At 39.8% G+C, this 22,004-nt stretch overlaps 7 protein-coding genes across 15 annotated transcripts in view; 6 read left to right on the forward strand and 1 right to left on the reverse strand.

Annotated features, from left to right (window-relative positions):
- Positions 1–69: 69 nt before the first annotated feature.
- On the forward strand, positions 70–4,799 carry LOC135165768 (protein SDA1 homolog). The gene is made up of 5 exons (XM_064127382.1): positions 70–212; positions 324–432; positions 749–853; positions 2,447–2,545; positions 2,799–4,799. The coding sequence occupies exons 2-5, from the start codon at positions 346–348 to the stop codon at positions 4,758–4,760; spliced, it is 2,253 nt and encodes a 750-aa protein (XP_063983452.1). The 5' UTR covers positions 70–212; positions 324–345; the 3' UTR covers positions 4,761–4,799.
- LOC135165776 (origin recognition complex subunit 5) lies at positions 399–2,427 on the forward strand. Its single transcript, XM_064127396.1, has 3 exons — positions 399–432; positions 749–853; positions 925–2,427. Exon 3 carries the CDS (start codon positions 1,011–1,013, stop codon positions 2,322–2,324), a length of 1,314 nt encoding a protein of 437 aa, XP_063983466.1. The 5' UTR covers positions 399–432; positions 749–853; positions 925–1,010; the 3' UTR covers positions 2,325–2,427.
- A 173-nt stretch (positions 4,800–4,972) lies between the features above and the next one.
- Positions 4,973–7,784, forward strand: LOC135165771 (uncharacterized). Its single transcript, XM_064127388.1, has 3 exons — positions 4,973–5,397; positions 5,839–6,876; positions 6,977–7,784. Exons 1-3 carry the CDS (start codon positions 5,287–5,289, stop codon positions 7,607–7,609), a joined length of 1,782 nt encoding a protein of 593 aa, XP_063983458.1. The 5' UTR covers positions 4,973–5,286; the 3' UTR covers positions 7,610–7,784.
- An 859-nt stretch (positions 7,785–8,643) lies between these two features.
- On the forward strand, positions 8,644–10,922 carry LOC135165775 (putative odorant receptor 85e). The gene is made up of 6 exons (XM_064127394.1): positions 8,644–8,795; positions 8,989–9,278; positions 9,401–10,005; positions 10,142–10,246; positions 10,307–10,468; positions 10,650–10,922. Exons 1-6 carry the CDS (start codon positions 8,686–8,688, stop codon positions 10,713–10,715), a joined length of 1,338 nt encoding a protein of 445 aa, XP_063983464.1. The 5' UTR covers positions 8,644–8,685; the 3' UTR covers positions 10,716–10,922.
- Positions 10,923–11,543: 621 nt separating this feature from the next.
- On the forward strand, positions 11,544–15,004 carry LOC135165778 (pre-mRNA-splicing factor 38B). Of its 3 annotated transcripts, XR_010299567.1 has the most exons (7): positions 11,544–11,925; positions 12,467–12,750; positions 13,129–13,292; positions 13,466–13,858; positions 14,071–14,316; positions 14,424–14,484; positions 14,639–15,004. XR_010299567.1 is itself a non-coding variant. In XM_064127398.1 (6 exons), exons 1-6 carry the CDS (start codon positions 11,892–11,894, stop codon positions 14,703–14,705), a joined length of 1,188 nt encoding a protein of 395 aa, XP_063983468.1. In that variant the 5' UTR covers positions 11,545–11,891; the 3' UTR covers positions 14,706–15,004. The 3 variants fall into 3 exon arrangements, 2 of the variants coding, with proteins under 2 accessions (XP_063983468.1, XP_063983469.1); XM_064127398.1 differs by lacking the exon at positions 14,424–14,484 and having other exon boundaries at positions 11,545–11,925; XM_064127399.1 differs by lacking the exon at positions 14,424–14,484 and having other exon boundaries at positions 11,546–11,925; positions 13,141–13,292.
- A 225-nt stretch (positions 15,005–15,229) lies between these two features.
- Positions 15,230–18,137, forward strand: LOC135165790 (glycosaminoglycan xylosylkinase). Of its 2 annotated transcripts, XM_064127423.1 has the most exons (6): positions 15,230–15,377; positions 15,889–16,251; positions 16,371–16,671; positions 16,761–17,026; positions 17,152–17,625; positions 17,743–18,137. In XM_064127423.1, the coding sequence occupies exons 2-5, from the start codon at positions 15,889–15,891 to the stop codon at positions 17,602–17,604; spliced, it is 1,383 nt and encodes a 460-aa protein (XP_063983493.1). In that variant the 5' UTR covers positions 15,230–15,377; the 3' UTR covers positions 17,605–17,625; positions 17,743–18,137. The 2 variants fall into 2 exon arrangements, with proteins under 2 accessions (XP_063983493.1, XP_063983492.1); XM_064127422.1 differs by having other exon boundaries at positions 17,152–18,137.
- Positions 17,959–22,004, reverse strand: part of Sick (sickie) — a 121,469-nt gene continuing 117,423 nt past the window's right edge. For all 6 annotated transcript variants that reach the window (XM_064127418.1, XM_064127416.1, XM_064127415.1 and 3 more), the window contains 2 exons: positions 19,996–21,606; positions 17,959–19,772 (listed from right to left, as the gene is read on the reverse strand). In XM_064127418.1, coding sequence (XP_063983488.1) covers positions 19,614–19,772; positions 19,996–21,606 — 1,770 coding nt within the window. In that variant the 3' untranslated portion in view covers positions 17,959–19,613. The remainder of the gene's footprint in view (positions 19,773–19,995; positions 21,607–22,004) is intronic.

Below are 22,004 nucleotides of genomic sequence, written 5' to 3' on the forward strand. Positions count from 1 at the left end.
AGGTTTCATATGTTTACCTCATTTAAATCTTATGGATCTCCCGCCTCCGCGCTTGCGCTTTGGCTTCTTGTCGCTAGGTCGAAGTAAATCGTGGACGCAGTTGTCTTAGGCACGTGCGCGTCTGTTTGTCTTTTAACATCCGATAATAAAATATAAGTAATTAGTTTTTGTGAGTGTAGAGCATCATAAATCCTCGAAATTCGCCCTCAATGGTATTTATGAAAGGTTTACTAAGGCTCGCGCATTGTCTTAGTACAATGCAGGGTGGGAAATAGTGACATAACCTCAAACATCAGGATCACTCATTGGGTTTGCATTTACAGATCACTTTGAAATTATAAAAAAATGGTTCGACACAACAATCAACTGCCGGACAATCTCCCCCAGCTTCAGAATCTCATAAAACGTGATCCTGAATCATACAAGGAAGAGGTAATTATCGAGCAGCAACATTAACAATCAAAAAACATAACGTAAATGCATGATAAAATGGAATGGAAAAACGTAGTCAAATTATTCAACGTATCCTGGTATTTTGTTATCAGATGATCGTTCATATGAAAAGTTTTCCATTGTTCATTGTTTATTTTTTTTCTTGGATTTAATGTCGCAGAGTCGAAGAAATAATATGCCAACAAATTCACTAGAAAACCCACTCTTTCAATTATGAAAATTGTCCTCGACATTACAATAAACGAATCGTATTGTTTCGCATTGAATAACAATAAAAAATAAAATTCTGTTCCAGTTCTCCCAGCAATATAATCATTACAAATCGACATTGGAAGTATTTCGTCTTACTCCGGACAAATTCAACAAGAGTCTCGATGAACTCCTCATGTTCCTAGCCCAGGTAAATATCTCACACTCGTGGTATCCCATTAACAACCAGAAACCATCTCCAGTGATTTAATTTGCTTGCAGGTATAAGAAAAATCGAGTATTTCCCCCAGAACTAGACCTATCATTAGATTTCATTAAAAATAAGATAATTCAATTTAATCGTAAAAATGGAGAAACACTTGAAGGCACTGAAAGCCAAAATACTGTGTCGTGATGACGTGTTAAGAGAACTTTGCTCTCTGGTAGGGGTTCCGGAGGAGCCCCTGCCCCAAAGCATTTTTGTTTATGGCCACATAGCCACCGGAAAGTCCCTAGTGGTGAAAGCCCTCCTGGAGCATTTCCACTACAACTATTCGATGGTCAACTGCATTGAGCACAACAACACTCGTCACATGTTTGATTATATACTTCAAGACCTCAGCTCTTATAAGTTAAAGAGCGAAAATAATTATAGGGGGGTTTACAAATGCGATAATTTGATGGATTTCATCGACAATTTACGTCAGATATCCGTTGATAATCCTGAAAATCCTATGGTAGTTGTCTTTGACAAGTGCGACAGACTGAGAGATATGGACATGAATCTTCTGCCAGCTCTTTTGAGACTTCGAGAGCTGTCTGGAGTGAACATGTGCACAATTTTCATCTCAGACATCATCTGGGAGAAGTACAGAGTGAAGATGGGAATGCTGGAGCCCATGAGGATCCATTTTCCCCAGTATACTAAAGACGAAATGATGGAAATTCTGTTTGCGTACAAACCAGAAGGTTACGCTGACGGATTCTATCAGAATTACCTGAATCTCTTCCTCTCAGTGTTCTTCAGATTTTGCAGGGACATTAATGAGCTCCGTTACATGGCTCAGATCAACTTCTCGAAGTACATTGAGCCCGTTAAATCAGGCCAGTGTGACGAGACTGATGTTACAACCCTTTGGAGAAATATTTCAGGTGTTTTGAAGTCGAATCTTGAAGTTATTTACCTCAGAGTCTCCACTGAAGATTTTAAAGAGAGAACTGAACTATCACAGCAGATTGAATCCACTACGAAGTTAGCGCTGAGCTTTGAACTGCCATTTTACGCTAAATTTATGCTCATCGCTGCCTATCTGGCCTCGTACAATCCCGCTAAGGAGGATAAACGGTTGTTCATGAAACAGAGTAGTAAAACTAAGAAGAGAAAGAGGGCTGTCCCTTTGAATAAACCGATTACCATGAATACTCAAGTTGGACCGAGGACTTTTCCCCTAGACAGAATGCTCGCTATATTTTGCGCTATTATAGAGGAAAAAGTCGATCTCAATGCTAATTTACTTGCTCAAATTCCGACTATGTGTAAATTGGGACTGTTGTCAGTAGTTGGTGACAATAACTTGGATGAGCCGAAATTCAGATGCTGCGTTAATCTCGATTTTGTCGTTATTATTTCAAAAACTGTGGGGTTCAGTGTTAGAAATTACTTATACGATTTCATCCATTAATCACGAATAATTTTTTCATTTTTAATTTAGTATTGTGCTTTGTGTTTATGAATCATTTTTTTCATTATTACTAATAAATACTTTTGCAATTTGGAATTAAAAATTTGTTTCATTCATTTAAGGTCGCCCACTGCTACTCGGACGAATTGGTAACATATCCTCAAGAGATTGTAGATATCCTGAAGACGCACAATACTGTTCTTGACAATGATATGCGAATGGTAATTTTTTTTCTTCATTATTTTCTTTTCAGTGAAGAATGGAACGAGGTGAATCAGTCGCTGATTGCACCATTTTTTAGGGGACGATGACAGCTCTCCAACAATTTTTCTATATTTGAAAATATTTTTCCAACAATCCCCGTCTTAAAATCGGTCTCTAAATTTCTTCTCTGGACTGATTACATTTTCCTCGTTTCATTACTTCGCTCCATCAAATCTAAACCACAATTTATCCCCCAATTTCCTTTATCAGACATTCTGCAAGACGCTCATTCTCCTCCGGAACAAAGGCCTTCTGGAGCCTACAGTCCTCCTGAGTCTCTTCTTCGAGCTCCTGAAATGCCAAGACAAAGCCCTCCGCCAATTCCTCCAGACCCACATAATAACCGACATAAAAAGCATCAACTCAAAGCAAAAAAACACAAGAGTAAACACAAATCTCCAAAACTTCATGTTTACAATGCTGAAAGACACCAACGCCCGGGCGGCCAAGATGTCTGCCGACATAATGATAGAGTTGTACAATAAAAATGTCTGGAATGACTCGAAAACCGTCAATGTCTTGGCAACCGGTTGTTTCTCGAAGATCACCAAGGTCATGGTGGCCTGTCTGAAGTTCTTTCTGGGTACTGACCCAGAAGATGGTAAAAATTCAGACGATAGTGATTCAGAAGACGATACACCAAACGTCAAAGACGTCTTGATGGCGAATAAAGTCAACAAGAAGACGAAGAAACGAGAGAAGCAGTTGAAGAAAGTAAAACAGCTGTTTGTTAAATCGAAGAAGAACAAATCGAAGGCACCGCAGTTTAATTTTTCAGCCCTCCACCTGGTGCACGACCCCCAGGGCCTCGCTGAGAGGCTCTTCAAGCAATTGGACAAGAACAACGACAGATTTGAGATTAAACTCATGACTCTGGACGTTATTTCGAGACTGATTGGTCTTCACAATCTGTTTCTATTGAATTTTTATCCATATCTTCAGAGATTTCTGCAGCCACATCAGAGAGAGGTGACGAAACTCCTGCAATTCGTTGCTCAATCGTCGCACGAGTTGGTACCCCCCGAAGTACTGGAGCCTCTGTTGAAGACACTTGTGAATAATTTCGTGACCGAGAGGAATTCAGCGGATGTTATGGCCATTGGACTTAACGCAGTCCGAGAAATTTGTGTGCGTTGTCCACTGGTGATGAATGAAGATCTTCTCCGAGATTTGGCGCAGTACAAGAACTACAGGGAGAGGAGTGTCATGATGGCGGCCAGGTCTCTTATATCGTTGTTCCGGCAGACGATGCCGGAGTTATTGCATAAGAAGGACAGGGGAAGGCCAACCGAAGCCACTGTTGCTATTGAGAGTCTCAAGTATGGAGAGGTTGCTGCCAAGGATTATGTTCCTGGGGCTGATGTGCTTTTGGATGAACAGAAGGGAGGTGGAAGTGACAGCGACAGTGACGATGATGATGATGATGATGAGGATGGGAAATGGATTGATGTTAATCATTCTGATGAGGAGGGAGAAGATGAGGAAGGTGATGGGGATGATGAAGAAGAAGACGGTAGTGGAGATGAAGATGATGAGGAAATCGAGAGTGATGATGATGATGATGATGGGGATGATGAGAAGGATGATGAAGAGGGAGGTGATGACAATGGAGAAAAGAAACCCACAGGCAAGGCAGTTCGAAAAATACTGAAGGCGAAAAAACGAACAAAGTTGGACAGGAAGAGGGATAAAATGGAGAGACTAGCGAGGATGAAGAAGACGAAAAAGGTGGAGCTGACGGCTGAGCGAAAAGCACAAGCTGCGCAGATATCAGTGGATCGATTATTGACTGATGAAGACTTTAAGAGAATTGATACTGCTCTTGTGAAGCAGCAGGTAACACACGCGAAGAGGGGGGTGAAGAGACCACTTCAGGAGGAGACTCGTGGGGAGCTCGTTAAACTTGGGGATATTGAAAATATTTTTAAGAAGAGGAAACACGATAAAAATGCTCGTTTGGATTCTGTGAAGAAGGGGAGGGATGATCGTGAGAAATTTGGGTATAAGGATGGCCGACAGAATCCCCTCTGCAGTAAGACCAATCGAGAGAAGAAGAAGACCAAAGCCTTCCAGATGATCAAGCACAAGATCAAATCGAAAACGAAGAGATCGTTTAAGGATAAACAGATTGCTTTGAGGAATCATTTGATTAAACAAAAACGAATGAAATAATATTTGTTGGTGATTTTTTGAATAAATTTTTGTTCATTACTTGTGTTTAATTTTATATGAAATTTTTTTTTCTCATAACTCGAAGGGAAACCCTATGGGCGCGAGGGTGTGACAGCTCGGCTGTCGGTAACTCCGACTATTGACGAGTAGTGACCTCTGTTTGCCACATTTTCCACTAACTAATATTTAGATAAATAAATAAATTAGAGAATGGTAGCTAGAGCTTTGGTGAGTGAGGAAATCGCTCATAACTCGACTCCAGAAGGTGGGGGTTGGGTACGTTCGTGATATCATAACCAATGGGTTTGCATGAGACTGATCGAGTGATTAAGCGATATAATCATAACAATCATTGAGTTGTTCCAAGTGGTGCTCCAAAACGTTCAAGATAACCTATCACCTTTCAGTTCTCTAGTGGAACAATTTTCGTGATGTGACACAATCAATCTTGAAGTTAAAAACAATAGGAACGAGTGACAACGACAGTGATGTGCCTTCTTTGTGCGACATGACCTGTTGATACATAATGACACATACGAAAATGTGGAAAGGCATTTGTGCATTGTTTGGTGTTCTCTATCTGCTGAGGCCTGGAGCATGTTCTGCACATTGTTATCCACAATTTTGTCATAATACCGTAAAGACCTATAGAATAATTTTATTGTAGGAAATATTGTACTGAGAGATGACCCCACAGTTGGTTTAAAAGTCCTGTTTGAATGAGAGAATTGCTGGGTAAAAATGATCGAACAAGAATTTTTTTCCTTTCAGGAGAGTCGTGGAATAATCAGCACTTGAGCAATTGTTTTTCGTTCAAACAAAACCCTTTTGAAAGATTTTTTCTTCTCTCAGTGCAGAGTAAAATGAATCCTTTTTAATTGTCAAGCGAATAATTGAGAAGACGTTGTCTTTTGTTAGCAAGAGAAGCAAATTAGTTCTGCACCGTAAAATGGAGCAGAATTACTATCATCAGGATCAAGAGTCTTTGTTTCCAATTAAGAAAGGTCCATTTTTCTCCCCACCTGCCCCTAGGCCCCTTTCTGGGTAGATTTGAAGGATCTTTTATGATTGTTTTTAGTCTCTGCGTACAATAGAATCCCAGGGGAGCGAAACCATAAACGATGGAGAATGTCTTCTCACTGGCATTCAGAACACCGCAGAATGCATGAACATGAAATTTGATGGTCTGCCTCGACTACCACCCCCTGGAGTTCTCCCACTGAAGTTAAAAATTTCTCCTTACGTTTATCGTGAGGCAGGGACGAAAGTCACTGCCTTTAATCTCACTGTTCAAGACATGAAATTTCAAAGATTGGTAACGAGGTACCAAGACCGTGGAGACTCTGCATCATCATACTGCCGACATATACATTATCATGGATCAAATAATTTTGATCTCAAGCGAAGTTTATTCGTGTCTTGTCCCTTCGCTCCAACAACATTCGAAGAACGATCGTACTCATTAGAGTACTTAATCGTTGGAAATAATTACCAGTACAGTAGGAAGTTTTTGTTCAACGTCCCCAGTCATCATCACATTGGTGAATATGTTGACAACATTAGAAAATACATTCCCTTCGTCTACATAGATATTTCGGACATTCCCGATGTCTCGTTGCACATCCAGCCGATACCCGAAAAATTCAACGCCTCTAATTATCGTGTCTGGGTGATAAATAATGACACAGGTGCATCGGAATCAGTGGACCTTAGATTGTCAAATTCAGGGGACCATATTGAGCACAATTTCACAATGGTGGATGGTGCATATCACATCTATGTGACATCGATGCATCCAGATTGTGGCGAGCAAGGCTGCATAAACACCACATTACCCGTTATCACTATCAAACAGCCAACACGGCGCATATTAATCATGATAATAAGCGTTGTTTGGATACCCCCTGTGATACTCTACGCAATTTATTACGTTTACAAATTATCCAAGAAGAAGGATGTGTTCAAGCAAATCGGCAAACGACCAAAGTGTCTTCTGGTTTACTCACCAACGCATGTGGCACATGTAGACGTCGTTTCGAACTTAACCAGGTACCTGAGATCCTGTAATATTGCGGCTATGGTCGACGTCCTTGATATTCCTGAAACTGAGACAAAGGTGAATATTAATAAAATTACGCAAACGTTAGTCACATACAATTGAGATTTCTCGAGGAACAAAATTCACGTACAATTTGCTTGTTGTATTTATTCCTTAGGATCCAGGGCACTGGTGCAACGAGGCCTTCAAATCAGCGGAATCTATTGTAATCCTGGCATCACCGACTCTCGGTGCGGTATCAGTGCCAGTAATCTACAGAAATGTTGATAATCACGCACTGAGACTTTTAAAAGAGAATTATTCGCATAGAAATAAACGTTATATTGCCATTGAACTTCCTTACTGCACACCTGATGATATCCCTGAGGAAGCCAGGCTGTTCAAAAAATTCCGGCTCCCGGAGAACTTGGATAAGCTCGTGAAACACCTCCACAATGTCGAATTCACCAAGTGCACAATCTCGAGTCAGCCCTTGATCGAGAGCATAAATTTAGCGGCGATTGAGATCTCTCGAGAGAGACAGGAGAGCCCGAAGAATATTGATGAGACTCATGGGCTTCTCCCTATCATCGATAAATCGACTATCACCAGTGCTGAAGAAGTTTCGCGTGAAGATCTCAGATGTGAAAATTCAAAGTATGAGGTTGTGGAGGAAGAACCTGTAGCCAGGTCCTTTAGAACACGAATTGACGAACTAAATTTATTAGGAGAGATTGAAGAGCCTGGGGAGATAAGGTACGAACCTCCGTCTGCTCCCGGTGAATTTCGTATCGATCAATTGAACTTGTAAAATTAATTTCTACGTAGTTTTACTCGTTTGTATAATTTTATACATTACCTGTTATGACCGAGATTATTTCGTAATTATTTATTTTATAATTGAATTTTATGTGGTTGGTGTATTTACCTACGCCCGTGCAGGTGGATATCAATAAAGAAAATGATGGAGTTGATTAAAAAATAAAGAGTGATTTGAAATTTATTTATTTCCAGAATTCTTTCTTAATTATTAAAATGACACATTGATCATTGCACTGCTCGATGGATTAACAACTGAATTTTATGAAATTAATTGAAAAATAGCTCTGTCCCCCATAAACGGTGAGTTATGATACTAGTTGCAACTCAATTCCGATTATGCCGCAAATATTCTCCAGGTAATCAATGAATACATGATGTCGAGAGTGTTCTACAAGTCTAGACTAATATTTGTAACGGCGAAATAACACGATTTCATGATAAAAGTCGCTTACTTGGAAGAAGGCACAGAGTCAACAACTAGTTTCTATGATTCGCGAAATTTTTCTCCCAGCGGTCTTCATCGGTGGCCCATAATTCATAAAATCATCAGTGTTCATCAGTCAACATCCGGTGGACCCTCTTTCCCAGAATTTTCCCCATATTTTCTCACGTCCTTGAAGAAATCGTTGGCTAAGGGGACCTCTGACTGGCCATTAAGGTTTGATAAATTAATTTTTATTCAACACTCCTCACTCAAATTTATCTGAACCGAAAATTAAATGATGTTGACGATGCAATAGTCGTTGGGATACTGCTGACGGGTTTGGGGGTATCACCCCACCCCGGAAGTACAGAAAATTGCCCATAATGATTCCTGAAAGAAGGGTTGAATACTTGATTTGCATCGCTTTTGTGTACTAAGTAAAATCTCTGGGAATTCAGCACATGGGGAAATCCCCGACTGCTATCCTTCCCCGCGAATGAGCCCCAATTATCGGAATATCCAATATTTCTTCCTATTAAACCAATTACAATTGTAATACAGAGTAATTTAGAGCCTTCGTACATTTCTTTTGATGCAATTTACTACAATTGAAGTATCGATCGGTATTTATCCTCGTGTTAATGCTATTCCGAGTTCTCAGGGCTTTCAGAAACTTGCACCGGAAGGATACTATGGAGGTGCTGCGAACAGAGCATCGAGAGATTCTCAATATGCTTTTGACGGTGGGAAGGTACAATAAAATAGTTTATATCAAGAAAATTTCACATTTAACGAGCAATGAACTTGTGAGAGTAGGCGAACTCGAACTGGACACGTACCCAGAGAAAATATTTTAATAAATATTATCAGAAGCTAGATGCAAAAATTAACTTTTTCGCCTGTAGATTAATGGAAATTAATATGGGAGAAAATTATTTGAATAGGATCGGAGGAATCTGGAGTGCCGTGGAACCGCCCTTGGCAATTCAACGATTTCTCTACACCATCTACGGCCTCATCGCCAAGGGTTCCATGTGGACCCTCGCGGCGACGATGTCCGCCGATATAATTTCCAATTCCGATGACATTCTGGCGATGTCTGACGCCGGGGCGATGCTGGCCGGCCTCTCAGCGGTCATCGCCAAAGTCGTGGTCTTCCAACGGCACCCGAAGGAAATTCGACGACTCATCAATATGGTCTACAGTCCCATCGATACGATGGTCATGGCAAAAGGTACCATTGGCCTACTAAATATTTAATTAAAAATCCCCAAAGAAAAACCAGTGCTAGAATGACCAATGTAAAAATATCTAGAAGTAAATGGGCGCACTGTTCGATTATTTGTTTCTCCCCAGATGGATATGTTTACGGTTTGATGAACTTTCATGTAACTGTGGAGAAAGTCATAGAATATGGCTGGGCAGGTATGGCAGTTCAGCTTGTTGGTGCCATGCTCATATCCCCAGTGATATTTGCAGGTGGAAATTCCAGTCTGCCGTTGAGATCAAAGTATCCATTCGATACCACTGATGATTTCAAGCACAATGTGGCTCTGAGTTTGCAGATCATCACAGCTATCTTCAACTTTACTGCGATGTTCGCCCTGGACGGACTGATGAGGGGCTTCTGCAGGTGGACGAGCTTTCAGATGCAAATACTCAATTCAAATTTCCGACACTGTGATACGATCTACTCACACAGTAATCAAGAGCCTTCAGCTGGAAAACTGACGTATATGAGTGACTTTGAGAGCAAAATTAATTGTTTCGTTTTGTTTCATCCAACTGAAATCACCAGAGAGAGGGATTCTTTCTTGCAGCGATTCGAAACATGTATCAAACATCATCAGAGAATTATCGTCATAATGGAGGGCATGAATAGAGTCTTTGGGTATTATATATTCGCTGAGTTTTCGTCCAGTACATTCATCATGTGTCTGACGGGGTTCCAAATTCTTTTGGTGAGCAAATTGCGAATAATATTCATTGGACACTACGAGGAATTTATTGAAAACTTCTGTTAACAGAACTAGACGCGCAATTTACCAAAGTGTTTATTTCGCTTTCGTACCACAATTCATTGAGTTTATTTTCCAGGGAAAGAGGTCAACAACGAATGTCATCAAGTTTATGCTGTATTTCAACGCAGCATTCGTTCATTTAGCGACTTGTTGTTTTTTCGGACAAATGCTGTCAAACGAGGTAAATATACATTTTCTTGTCTGTCTTTCGGTTAGTATTATGCAAACAATATCATCGCAGGGTAATAAAATACCAGACAGCGTGTGGATGTCGGGATGGGAGAAAGAGTCGAATATGTCGCATGCTGGATATTTGATGATCATTGCCCTGATGCGTGCTAAGCAAATAATTGAGTTGAAGGCCCTCGGTTTTTACGCAGTTTCGATGGAGACTTTTTTAATGGTAAATGACTAATTGATAAATCACTCACACGAAAGAAAAATTATGGGAAAAATTTTGCAAGTTCAAAGGCAGATTTGATTGCCTTCTTCTTGAAAATTTAAAAAGATCGAACTAAAAAAGATTTTCCATAAAATTGTATTCATTTTTTTCTGGAAAACTTCTGGGTATTTTGGGTTCGCAGATCGTTAAGAGTTCTTATTCAGTCTTTGCGCTACTTACGGCTACTACTGATGAAATTGCTGAATGATTCTGATTTCCTGACTTAATGACATAGTGGATAATAGCTTATGAGGGATAGACGTTCTTCATAATTACTCTGTAGATACAGGAAATGATCGAGAATAGAGAATAAAGAAAAGAAGTCACGAAATGACGGAATGGAACAGGATTGATTCACATTGCTCTGACACTGCAAAATATGTCTCTTCAAAATTGTAATAAATTGACGAGAATAAATAGACGAGATCAAATGATGTATCTCAATTGTCAATATCACTTAATTTTTCATTTTCCATTAATTCTTCCCGATTGTCATCATTTCAAAAAAATGGCCAACAATCTCCAGTATCGAATTATTTGATCTGAGTCTTAAAGTGCATCTGATCATATTATAAAAAAAATAGATAAATACTTGAGTCTTCCATGGTAGATGTTTATATTTTTGATGATGCACACCATTCTTCTGACATTCCCCTCCATACTGCTAAAGGATCCTGGGATCCTTCACTAACTACCTCCAAAGGATTCATTCACATTATTATCGGACATATTCCACTGAACAATGGGATAAACAATCCAATAAAATGATTGAGGTTATGATGTCGCTTGTCAACAAACCAGTGATAAAATATTCTACAGAAGGGTATTGTGAACTCACAAGCAGGAGACAGGTTCCGACAGGCACTACGAGGTAGCGCAGAGGTCCTCCGGAGGTTGTCCTTGTCCTCTGTGCATGCCACGGATGGTGTCCTCCTGCTTCCGCCCCCGGAATCGCATGTGGTGCCCTCCCCCTGCCGGGATGAGGTACTACAAAGCTGTTGGCGTCAGTCATACCCCCCAGAACTGACCCATCACTTTAGTTCATTCCCTTTACGAACAGCAAACAGAAAACAGCTATTCTCTCTTGTGTTTTCTCATCGCTTTGACGTCAATTCTCTATCAGAGCGACGTGTTCGAACGCTTCCTCCGTGATACCAGATATTATTCGTGACTCTTCATCAATAAAATAATGCGATAACCTGTGCCAGTGAGAAAGCGAAGATCAGGAATTATTTTCGCCATAGAAGCGTCGCTTTCCTGCATCTAGTGCGGTAGCATTCCGATGTCCGTCCATGTGGCTCTGGAGAGGATAGTTGGGTAATCAGTCTTCAGTGAGGAAAATAAATCGGGATCGAGCCTAAATCTATCTTTCAAGAGGCAAAAAATGCAGGGACAAGATGGAGAAGGCGGCGACGGAGGTAATTGATAACACTTGACCTATATTTTTGACGAACTTCGATGATGAACAGTCTAACGTTGACATCACGGGTTTAACCTAAAAATTTTGTTTTGTTGGCGAATCGGAGCATTCGAGGGGACATTTTTTGTTGTCTCTCGATTAATGACGATGCGTTTCATAAGTTTCCTGGTGTTTTACTTTATCTACTATTTTTTTGATAATTTGTACAAGAATTTATCCGATATAACGTGATTCAAGCGGTAATTTCTGAAATATTTCAAGCAGAAAGTCGAAGTACTTTTTGTTGAAAAATTATCGGAATTATAAAGCAGATGAATATGGATCTGATGGCTAAGACTTGACCTATATTTCTGCATGACTTTAATGGTGGATAGGACGACGTTGACATTGCATGTTTAACCTCAAAATATTAATTTGCAATGAAAACATCTTGTCAATCGAAACGAAGGATCCGGCCATTTTTAACTCAAGTGAAATAAGCCACTGTGTACTGTGTCAAGCTAATACTTCCACAAGTTTAATTATGAGGAATTATTCAGGTTCACCCTGGAACAATTCGAGTGGATGCGAAGAGGAGCGAAGACCAAATGCCAAAGAGGGTAAAAAGTCAAATGTTTTGCCCCTCTGGGGCAACGAGAGGACGATGAACTTGAATCCCCTCATATTGACAAATATCCTGTCATCACATTACTTCAAAGTTAATCTGTACGAGTTGAAGACGTATCACGAGGTTATTGATGAGATATACTACAAAGTTGCGCACCTGGAGCCTTGGGAAAAAGGCAGTAGAAAGACTGCTGGACAAACGGGAATGTGTGGAGGCGTGAGTATGTTTTTTATCGATAAATGAACAAACGGAAACGAGTGAATAAATTTTTGCTTACGTTTGCCAGCATTTTGCGCTCATTTCCTCGAGTATATTCCCAGTTATCGAGAGGAAATGCACACAAATATGTTAATTATCACAATCGCAACATTAAACTTTTCACAAGACACGGGGAATTGATTTAATTTAATTATAAATAATAATATATAATTTATAATTAATGAACAGATAAATAATATTTAATTTATGAACAGATTGAATTTAGATATTTTTATGATAATACGTGATTTACCAATTGCAGAATAGTTTGGTCGGTTGATAGTACATAATGTTATGCGAAAGTGATTTAATTAACTATTGATGTTGTAACTTTAGCGGTTCATGCAGGTACGTGGTGTTGGAGCTGGTGGTATTGTTTCAACGGCTTATTGTCTTCTCTACAAATTATTTACGTTGAGATTAACTAGGAAACAACTTAATGGTCTCATCAATCATCCTGATTCACCTTATATTCGTGCACTTGGATTCATGTACATTAGGTGAGTTGAACAATTATTTGTGAAGAAATTGTCTGAATTTGTTTGATACTTATTAGCCCTTTTCCTTCTCCCTTTATTTATTCGCCGTATCAGAATGAATAAGTTGATGGATTAATAGATTTATAGATTAAAATATCCGGAATATGCTAAGAAAAATACCGTTTCCCATACAGATATACACAGCCACCAGCTGATTTATTCATGTGGTATGACGATTACCTCGAGGACGATGAAGAGATGGATGTGAAAGCTGGTGGAGGTCAGGTAATGAAAATGGGTGACATTCTCAAACAGTTTCTGACGAAATTGGAATGGTTTTCAACCCTATTCCCACGTATACCAGTGCCTATACAAAAAGACCTAGAACATCGTCTGGGGGAGAGATTTCCACAGCAGACGGCAAATGCACGCAATGCCAAACCACCGATAACTCTAAATAACCATGGAAAGTACAACAATAGTAATAGTGGAAGAAAGGACAATGGTAGTGCTGTAGCCAGGGGGAACAGGCACGTGCAGGAGGAGGCTCAGTGGGGGGAGGAACAAACGAGCCAGTGGCGAGCCAGGTGCGTCTACGTGGTATGAGTACAATCACGTTATTTGTAATTATTAAATGTTTTTTTTTCGTTGAGATTGATTGAAATAATTAATTGGAGGAGTTTATCCCATGCAGATGTAACATAGTCGTACTCTAAAGAATTTTTGTAAAGTTTAAGGACATCGACGCTTCAATCCTTTATTTATAACGGTGTTCTCTCCTTTCATATTCGTGTTTCAGGTCTGATGAAGATCGAAGGGACAAATACAGGGACAGAAGTGATAGAGAGCGGAGGAGATCGAGGGAACGCGAGAGGTCGAGGGATCGGGGTAGAATAGACGACAGAAAACGTGATCGACACTCGAGGCGATCCAGTCGCGATCGCAGTCGTGACAGGAGTAGGAGGAACAGGAGTCGCAGTAGGGATAAATTCGTTGGGGAGAAGAGCAAGGAGCGTCATCGTGATAGGGATAGACATAGGGACAGGTAACTAGAATTTTCTTCGTCTCATAATTTCACGGAAGAGCTTGACCTAATTGATAAGAAAATTTATATTTAACGGGGGGCAGGTAATTCTCATTTAAATTTTCTAGGAGATGAGGGACAAGAGTCGATAGATGAATCATTATTTTCCAATGGGACATTTTAATGAGAGTAAATCTTCATTTATTTAATCTTTTCTTGCAATTAGATTGATGTTTATCTTGAGTTATGCAATGGTCTTGAAATTGCAAGTAAATGGGCATGTGTGAAACATTGTGGATATTTGTTAATGAAAAATATTAATTTATTACTCTGATAATTACAGAAGAGGTTCACCGATCGATTATGCAGCAGAGCTAGCAAGGGAACGAGATCGTCAACGCAGAGACTAGAACTACCCTTAATTACTACTGAATGTACAATTATTGACGTCACTAAGGTAAATGTTCGTACAAGTGTAGAGTGGGAAGAACATACGAATATTTCAGGAGTCACAAGACACGAGGGGAATGAAGAGGAACTATATCAATTTAGAACCGAGCCACTGCGACTACATTCTACGAAAAAACATTTTTTGTAAACTCCAATTGGGTCAGGAGTATTTAGCCTAAAATTTCAATAAATAGTTCAATATTATTCATCATGTAGTTTACATGTTTTTTATAAAATAAAGTGAATGACTGCATTGAAATGATTTCTGTCTCATTCTTTTTTCAAATGATTCATACTTTGAATTTTCTACTGGAGCGCCTTATTTTTTAAAATAAAACAAGTCCCTATTTTTATTATGTCAAGATCAACTGTCCTGTTAATTGTGCTGATTAATGCCTTCCCATTCAATTTCCAAAAAAAAATATCAGTGAACATTACAGTGTACACAAATATTCCCGCCCTTTTCTGTAAGTGTGTGGGTAAGTTGAAAATAGGGAATGAAAAATGGCGACTGTCAGTAGTCGCGTCGTGTCGGCGATCGCGCTGATGCCCCAGAGGGATAGTTTCTCGTGAAAAATGGGAGGTCATTGTCCTCCCCGAGTGACCCAGTGGATCCTCTCAGTAACTCAGAGGTAAAAGACCCCCCAAATTCACTCATTCCATCTCTCATCTTATAATTTACAATCTCCAAATATTTATTTTCATTGTCAAGTCCCACAGGCATTTGCATTGGCAAGTGTGTGGGGCCTCAACACAAGGGAGAGTAGGGTAGCTTTTGCTTGGAGTTCATTTTTTTCTATTTCTCTGATTCATCCATTTTACATAATCATTTGATTACTAGAGAAATTTAATGACTCAATGCTCTGTGAAAAAAAAACTAGTTTTTGTCAAATATTCGACGTATTTATTTTGTCAATAACCTATGGTTCCATCCATGTCAGCAATAGACAATTAGTGGCTATGTCAATTATATTGTTCTAGAAGATGATCAGGTAGATGCAATCTTGATTGAGTCATTAATTAACGAGCAGGATTCATCAAGTTTATGGTCGACGAATTAATTAATAATTTTGTGGCTATATTTATTGGCGATAAAAAAATATAAAAAATGTATATTGAGTTTTGCCTGTGTTCCTGGTTTAGATGATTGGCCGGAGATGCGCACTCTTCGCGCTCGGCGGTCTCTTGATTCTCGTCCTCACCGTTAATATTTATTTCATCCGCATGATCGTCGAGAATTCCCCGGAGAAGAGTTATTCACGCAACCTGCCGGTATCGGGGGAGAAGAATGGAGAAAATTTGGGGACTAAGGATGAGGAGAAAAAAGGAGTGGGCAAGTCGATGACTAGAGAGATGGAGGAGAAAATAAAAGCTGAAATGCGACTGCTACCTTCCAAGTATTTCAAAAGGAACTCCAGCTATGCTGTGCTGCTGGATAGGCTCCTTGCTGAATTGAGGATCATGCCTAATGCCCAGAAGGACATCTGGAGTATCCCCAATAATAACGTTAGTGTTTTATTTACGAAAAAAGGAGGATAAGGGACTTTTTTCATTCATTTGTTTTTAAAAATCTGTTTAGTGGCAAAAATGTATCGTAAAGAGGCTAATCTGTTAATGATTTTCAGTGGCCGGATGCTCACCAATTGGTGCCACCAGCGGCACCAGAATTGGGGACGATATTCGAGGCAATGAGAAAAGCAAAGGTATTAAAAGCTGATAATGCACCAGTCGGTACACAATTGAAATTGATGCTGACATTGGAGTCAGGTGTTAAAGCACTTTTTAAGCCCCAATGGTACGCGCGAGATACTATTTTAAATGGGCCAGTGTATTTCGGCAAAGATCGTCACAATGCCGAGGTCGCGGCCTTCCATTTGTCTTCCTTACTTGGACTCAGGAGAGTACCTCTCACTGTCACTAGAAAATGTAAGACTGAGAATTTGTCCCTCAATGTTCTTTTAGCTCAAAAAATGAGGGGAGAAAATTGTCACTTTGCAATGAAATTTCATTTTCAGTGAGACTCAGTGAAATTCGCAGTTGCGCGACACCGAAATTATACGAAACTCTATATCAAGAGGGAAATGAGACTTGTTTCTACGGGGTCTGTCATTACTGCTCACCAGCAGATCCAGTTTGTAGTTCTAGTGATATTCTGGAGGGTGCACTAATTCTCTGGCTACCGGATTATCTCAAGTTATTTAAACATCGACATCCGTGGCAGAGAACTTATAAACATAATAAATTAGCTCTGTGGGAAACGGATATTCGTTATTGTGACAAGGTACGCAATTGCCCATCTATTTATTTATTTACAGTTATATTTATAACACGATATGTGAATCGAATAATTTATGCAGACAAATAGAATGTGAAAATGTAGAAAATATTTAATCTTTTTGTCTCCAGGTGAAAGAGACAAAGACTTATGCCCCTCATACCTCCAGTCGTCTCCTAGACCTGATAGACACAGCAGTCTTCGACTATCTGATGGACAACGGAGACAGGCATCATTACGAATTGACTCATAATTTCCATAATCCCGCTGTACTATTGATAGATAATGGCAAGAGCCTGGCCAATCCAGACGTCGATCATATAGATATTCTGGCACCTCTCTATCAATGCTGCATGATCCACAAAACCACCTGGGACAGGCTGCAATTGCTGGGCGGGGGTGCGCTCAGTGTCTCCCTGGGCCGACTTCTTGCACACGAGTCCATGATGGCTGGGATTCAATCTCTCATCACCGAGGATCACCTCAGTGCCATGGACAGAAGACTACTCACTGTTTACGCGGTTGTGGAGTATTGTTTGAAAATTAAAAAATACCCATCGAGTGTCATTCTAGATCATCGATAAGTGTCGTAGATAATAATAGTGGTGAGTGGATGAGTGGATGCATTCTGTTGAATTAATTTGTAAGGGTTAATATTAGGACGCAGTTACCAGATGTTTCTCGGTATTTTTTAGTAATAGGTAATTTTAAAATTTTTGCAGGAATTATTTCGTGGATTTCATTCGCAGAATACGAAAATTTTTAATTAAGTATTATGACAGCAATGAGGAAATTGTTTGAAGTCGTTATTATCATTTTAAGTCGTTATCAGACGGATTGAACGTGTATCGAATAAAAAAAAATCGTCACGTTATAAATCATTGAACTGTAAAAAAAGGAGTTGGATATTCATAGTGGCCCAGAAGAAAAGACACCACTTCTCATAAGATTTATAATTTTATTTATGACACAATTATGATTATTATTTCGGGAAAGTTGGGGTGCAGGCGCCAGTACAGCGTACAAATAGCGGTACAAACGTAAAAAATTCTGTAAACGCGACTGTATAATTCGTCACCATAAACATTCACATTGATCCGGTCATATTTAAAATTTTCTCTAGACTGTCATCATAATTTCATTTTATTTTCTTCATTAAAGTGGGCTAAAGAGATTTTATTTACGAAAGAATTTTGTATCACAATACATGTACAATAAAAAACGTTAAAAGTTGTAATTTTCCCAGCAGTGGTTACATGAAAAATTGGAGCAAATTTGCAATACAAAGTTATACCCATTTTTTTACAGTTTTAAAATGCAGTTTTTTAATGATCTCTTCAATGGAAATTGTCTCATTATTTTGCATCTCGAGTGAGATACTATATTTCATCAGCATCCACAACATTTCCTTCCGGTAATCATCTGCATCGCTTCACAATAATCATCCACCATCACTTCACTTAATGCGCATTAAAAGTCGATCTATTTACAAATTACATATGACCAGAATTACTCACGTATCTTACTGGCTAGTTTATAAATTTTAATCAGAATATATATAATGAATCCATACATTTATATAAAATTCAGCGCCATTATTTTTCGTTTATATATTATATCAACATTCTCCATTCATTTCAAATTAAATATATAGCCTTTTCTCTTGTCGTCTTCATGCAGATCTGTTGTGTATAAATATATTTCCGAGTCAATGATTCATCGACGCACTACGTCGTATTTTATTTTTATTACGTTTTTTCTTCTGCGGAGAAAAAAAATTCTGGAAAATTCATCTCGTCATTCGGAGCTTGAAGTCGAGAACGATGGGTTCCCTTCGAGCCTTTTAATACTGTATTACATCAGAAAAAATTTATCATTCGCCACTCAGGCACTGGACTAATTGATCGTATTTGTGTTCATACTATTCGAGTCTTCTAACTTGTCTTAAAAAATTCAATCTTATGGGGATTTTTTTTTCGAGTTGCACTACTTCGATGACGAGGCATCATTATCCTGAAATACGGAGTTATCGCCATTTTTTTTCAATTATCGAAACATTATTAGACCTTGAGGGTCATTGAGGTAGGACTGGACGCGAGGGTTTCGCTATCATTTTCGTGTATGCTAACAACTGCCCAGAAAATAAAAGGAATAATAGCATATAAATAATTCGAAAAATTGATGGATCTCAATTCTTATAGAAACGTTTTGGCTCAAATTTTCCAAATTTTTTTTATTATTTAATGAAAAGTAAATAAAAATAGAGTGCAAAAAATTTGGAAATTTCATGTGACAAGAACTGTCACGTCATTACATAATAGTCCACTTCTACCTCAATCCCATAACTAATATCCTAAAAATGCTAGCGTCAACTATCACCTCCCGCTGAAAAAACCACGTCAGTGAGACGAGAACGATAGAATGCACTTGACGTGAATTTTAAATTTACTAGGCAGTTTCATAAATTATTTGTCTCGCTTTTATAGCCCATCAGAATAAATTTTGTATCGTTGCAAAGAACCATTTAAACAGCTACTCTGGTGGTACTTGAATCGTAAAACATCGTAGAAGTTCGCCGGTAGTTGATGCAAATCTAGAGAGCTGATTCAACCCCAGCGTTGGATGATCTCGAGGTATTGAGATCCTCAGAGTGTCGAGTGTTGGATGAGTCCAGGGATGTGTTTGAATCGCTGTCGTTGCTGTGAGGGCTCGAGTAATTTGCTGCCTCCTGCAGTCTCATCAGCATGTTCAACTGAATTAAACAATTAAATATCTAAAATTGCTCATGTCTTCAATATGCCACTAAAATTACTAAATAATCATTTTGACTGGAGACTGACAATTCTAATGGATTTACCACTGAACATGACAAACCTTCTAAAAATTCAGATGACTAGATTCTTAAATTATTTATTAAAATATTGCTCGCGTGGTCATGGAGAATATGAATAAAAAATTATTTCCAAAGATCTTACCAAAGGATCCCCATCCGTATCGCTGTGTGTGCTGCCAAGGCTCTTGACACTGGAGCTCCCAACTCCGGAAGTGTGTCCAGAGGGATCTTCGTCATCATACCCAACGTCCTCAGGTTTCAACGGCACAAGAGCCTTGAAACCCCCATGAACCGCCTGAGTAGCCACCCAAGGATAACTATTAATGATGAATTGCGTGGGATCCTCCCAAGCCCCATCAGTATTTCCATTGCCACTGGTTCTCCTCCCATAGAGCTCCAGTCCCTGTCTCACTTTGTCCACAAGATACGGAATGACGGAATAATTCCACAGATCCGTGAACCACACCTGGGAATTGGCCACCTCCATGGGACACCCGAGGAACCACTTGGGTCCAATAGTCACATCTGAACTGCTGTGAGTCTCCAGAAATTTATTCAAATGCAGCCAAACCCGGGGCATCCACTCAACAACAGCTGCCATTTCTGCATTTCTCTGTCCACCGCACTCCCTCAGCTCGTGCTCCAGTAATTTTCGTCTCAAGAATCTCCCGAGGAAGCCCTTCACAGGCTCCATGTGATTGGCACACATTATCCAACGGAAGTTGTGTATCAACTGGAGATTCGTAATGTTGCATGTTGTCTGGCTCATTGTACCAATTATTGCGGGGAATGATTTATTCTTGGCATTCAATCCACCGAATAATTCAGTGAGGGAACTCGCGTGCTGCAGATTCTCCACGATTATCACTCGGGGTAGTTCATCACCCGCATTGGACGCGCATCTCTGTAGAATATGCCCCAAGAACGCTCTGGGTTCCTTGCTCGATTTGTGATCAAGATTAAAGGTGGCAACAGCAGCTGGATCTCCAGCTTCTGAGTCAGATCCAGCAAGTGCATGAGCGAGTTTACCAGCGAGATAACTCTTGCCAGTGCCACTGGGTCCACAGAGAATAACCCTCCGATGATCATTGAATAGTGAAATCAGCCTCTGGACAATTGACTTTGGAATCAAAGTGTCGATGGCGAGCCAGGAGTACCCAGAGAGGACGAGATAAATCGTCTTCACGTGTCCCACGAGGTAGCCACAGGGCAGCAGTTCAGGATACTGAGGGTCTGCTGTGCACCTGGATGCCTCACCCAGGTGATAAGCCGATATGCAGTCCACCCCCAAGCCCAGATTGTTTATTGGATCGACCCTGGCAACGTAATCCTTGAGACAACGACGAACTGTAGAGTCCAGGGCGTCCCACGATGTCTTGTTGGAGATGCAAACGTTGGCGATTATACAGTGGGCTGGCTCACCGATAATTCCGTCCTGTCCTGAGGTCAGATTGACGTTGAAACTGTTCTCACTGCCGAGGTAGACAGCGACGTTTATTCTCTTGCCATCAGTGTCCTCGATCACGGGCTCTGTTGTGGGGACTATTGAGTGCTCTGGGACAGGAATGTCGTCCAGCTGTTCCACTGTTGATGTGTGATCACCGTTTGGGAGGCCTCCACTGGTGGGTACCTCTGTCATGCTAAAACGGCGGTCAGGATCACTCGGCAGAGAGGACTGCGACGACGTCAGGGATTTTGAAGTCACTAGTCGCTGTAGGCGCTCGTTGTCCTGCTTAAGGTTTATCATCTCGTTCTGAAATTCATTTTAATTTTAATTAGATCTTTCCGAGAGGTCCAGCAAATTGATCCGGACAAAATTCCCTTGAAATTAATTTTACGTGTGAAATTATCCAGTTTTTTAATTATTTTCTATTGCGTTGTATTCTTTCCCCAGTATAAAAAATCTCATAATTAAAATAATTTCTTCCCTCACTATTGTTCCACCGACATCCAATTAAAGAATCATGGGACAACAAAAAATAAAGACAACTTCAAACAATTGAATCTACTGAATGAAGCCCTTAAAGCTTCTCGTAACAGTACTTGAATTTTTCCCTCAATTTTCCAGTGAAAGATTCTCTCGAAATCCATTTTAAACCTTTAGGTCGCATGAAATTGCTGTTTCCAAGCCACTCATTACCCTCCATAAAC

Source organism: Diachasmimorpha longicaudata, chromosome 9 (genome assembly GCF_034640455.1).
Source record: "Diachasmimorpha longicaudata isolate KC_UGA_2023 chromosome 9, iyDiaLong2, whole genome shotgun sequence".
Lineage (NCBI taxonomy): Eukaryota > Metazoa > Arthropoda > Insecta > Hymenoptera > Braconidae > Diachasmimorpha > Diachasmimorpha longicaudata.

Excerpts from the sequence above, each read along its gene's own strand:
- LOC135165776 (XM_064127396.1), top strand. The coding sequence starts at position 1,011 with ATGGAGAAACACTTGAAGGCACTGAAAGCCAAAATACTGTGTCGTGAT.
- LOC135165775 (XM_064127394.1), top strand. The coding sequence starts at position 8,686 with ATGCTATTCCGAGTTCTCAGGGCTTTCAGAAACTTGCACCGGAAGGAT. Across the intron at positions 10,247-10,306 it reads GACAAATGCTGTCAAACGAG|GGTAATAAAATACCAGACAG; the intron begins GTAAATATACAT and ends ATATCATCGCAG. Across the intron at positions 10,469-10,649 it reads CGATGGAGACTTTTTTAATG|ATCGTTAAGAGTTCTTATTC; the intron begins GTAAATGACTAA and ends TTGGGTTCGCAG.
- LOC135165778 (XM_064127398.1), top strand. The coding sequence starts at position 11,892 with ATGCAGGGACAAGATGGAGAAGGCGGCGACGGAG. Across the intron at positions 13,293-13,465 it reads CTTGGATTCATGTACATTAG|ATATACACAGCCACCAGCTG; the intron begins GTGAGTTGAACA and ends TTTCCCATACAG. Across the intron at positions 13,859-14,070 it reads ACGAGCCAGTGGCGAGCCAG|GTCTGATGAAGATCGAAGGG; the intron begins GTGCGTCTACGT and ends TTCGTGTTTCAG.
- LOC135165768 (XM_064127382.1), top strand. The coding sequence starts at position 346 with ATGGTTCGACACAACAATCAACTGCCGGACAATCTCCCCCAGCTTCAG. Across the intron at positions 433-748 it reads CTGAATCATACAAGGAAGAG|TTCTCCCAGCAATATAATCA; the intron begins GTAATTATCGAG and ends ATTCTGTTCCAG. Across the intron at positions 854-2,446 it reads TCCTCATGTTCCTAGCCCAG|GTCGCCCACTGCTACTCGGA; the intron begins GTAAATATCTCA and ends CATTCATTTAAG.
- LOC135165771 (XM_064127388.1), top strand. The coding sequence starts at position 5,287 with ATGACACATACGAAAATGTGGAAAGGCATTTGTGCATTGTTTGGTGTT. Across the intron at positions 5,398-5,838 it reads CACAATTTTGTCATAATACC|TCTCTGCGTACAATAGAATC; the intron begins GTAAAGACCTAT and ends GATTGTTTTTAG. Across the intron at positions 6,877-6,976 it reads TTCCTGAAACTGAGACAAAG|GATCCAGGGCACTGGTGCAA; the intron begins GTGAATATTAAT and ends TTTATTCCTTAG.
- LOC135165790 (XM_064127422.1), top strand. The coding sequence starts at position 15,889 with ATGATTGGCCGGAGATGCGCACTCTTCGCGCTCGGCGGTCTCTTGATT. Across the intron at positions 16,252-16,370 it reads GGAGTATCCCCAATAATAAC|TGGCCGGATGCTCACCAATT; the intron begins GTTAGTGTTTTA and ends AATGATTTTCAG. Across the intron at positions 17,027-17,151 it reads ATATTCGTTATTGTGACAAG|GTGAAAGAGACAAAGACTTA; the intron begins GTACGCAATTGC and ends TTTTGTCTCCAG.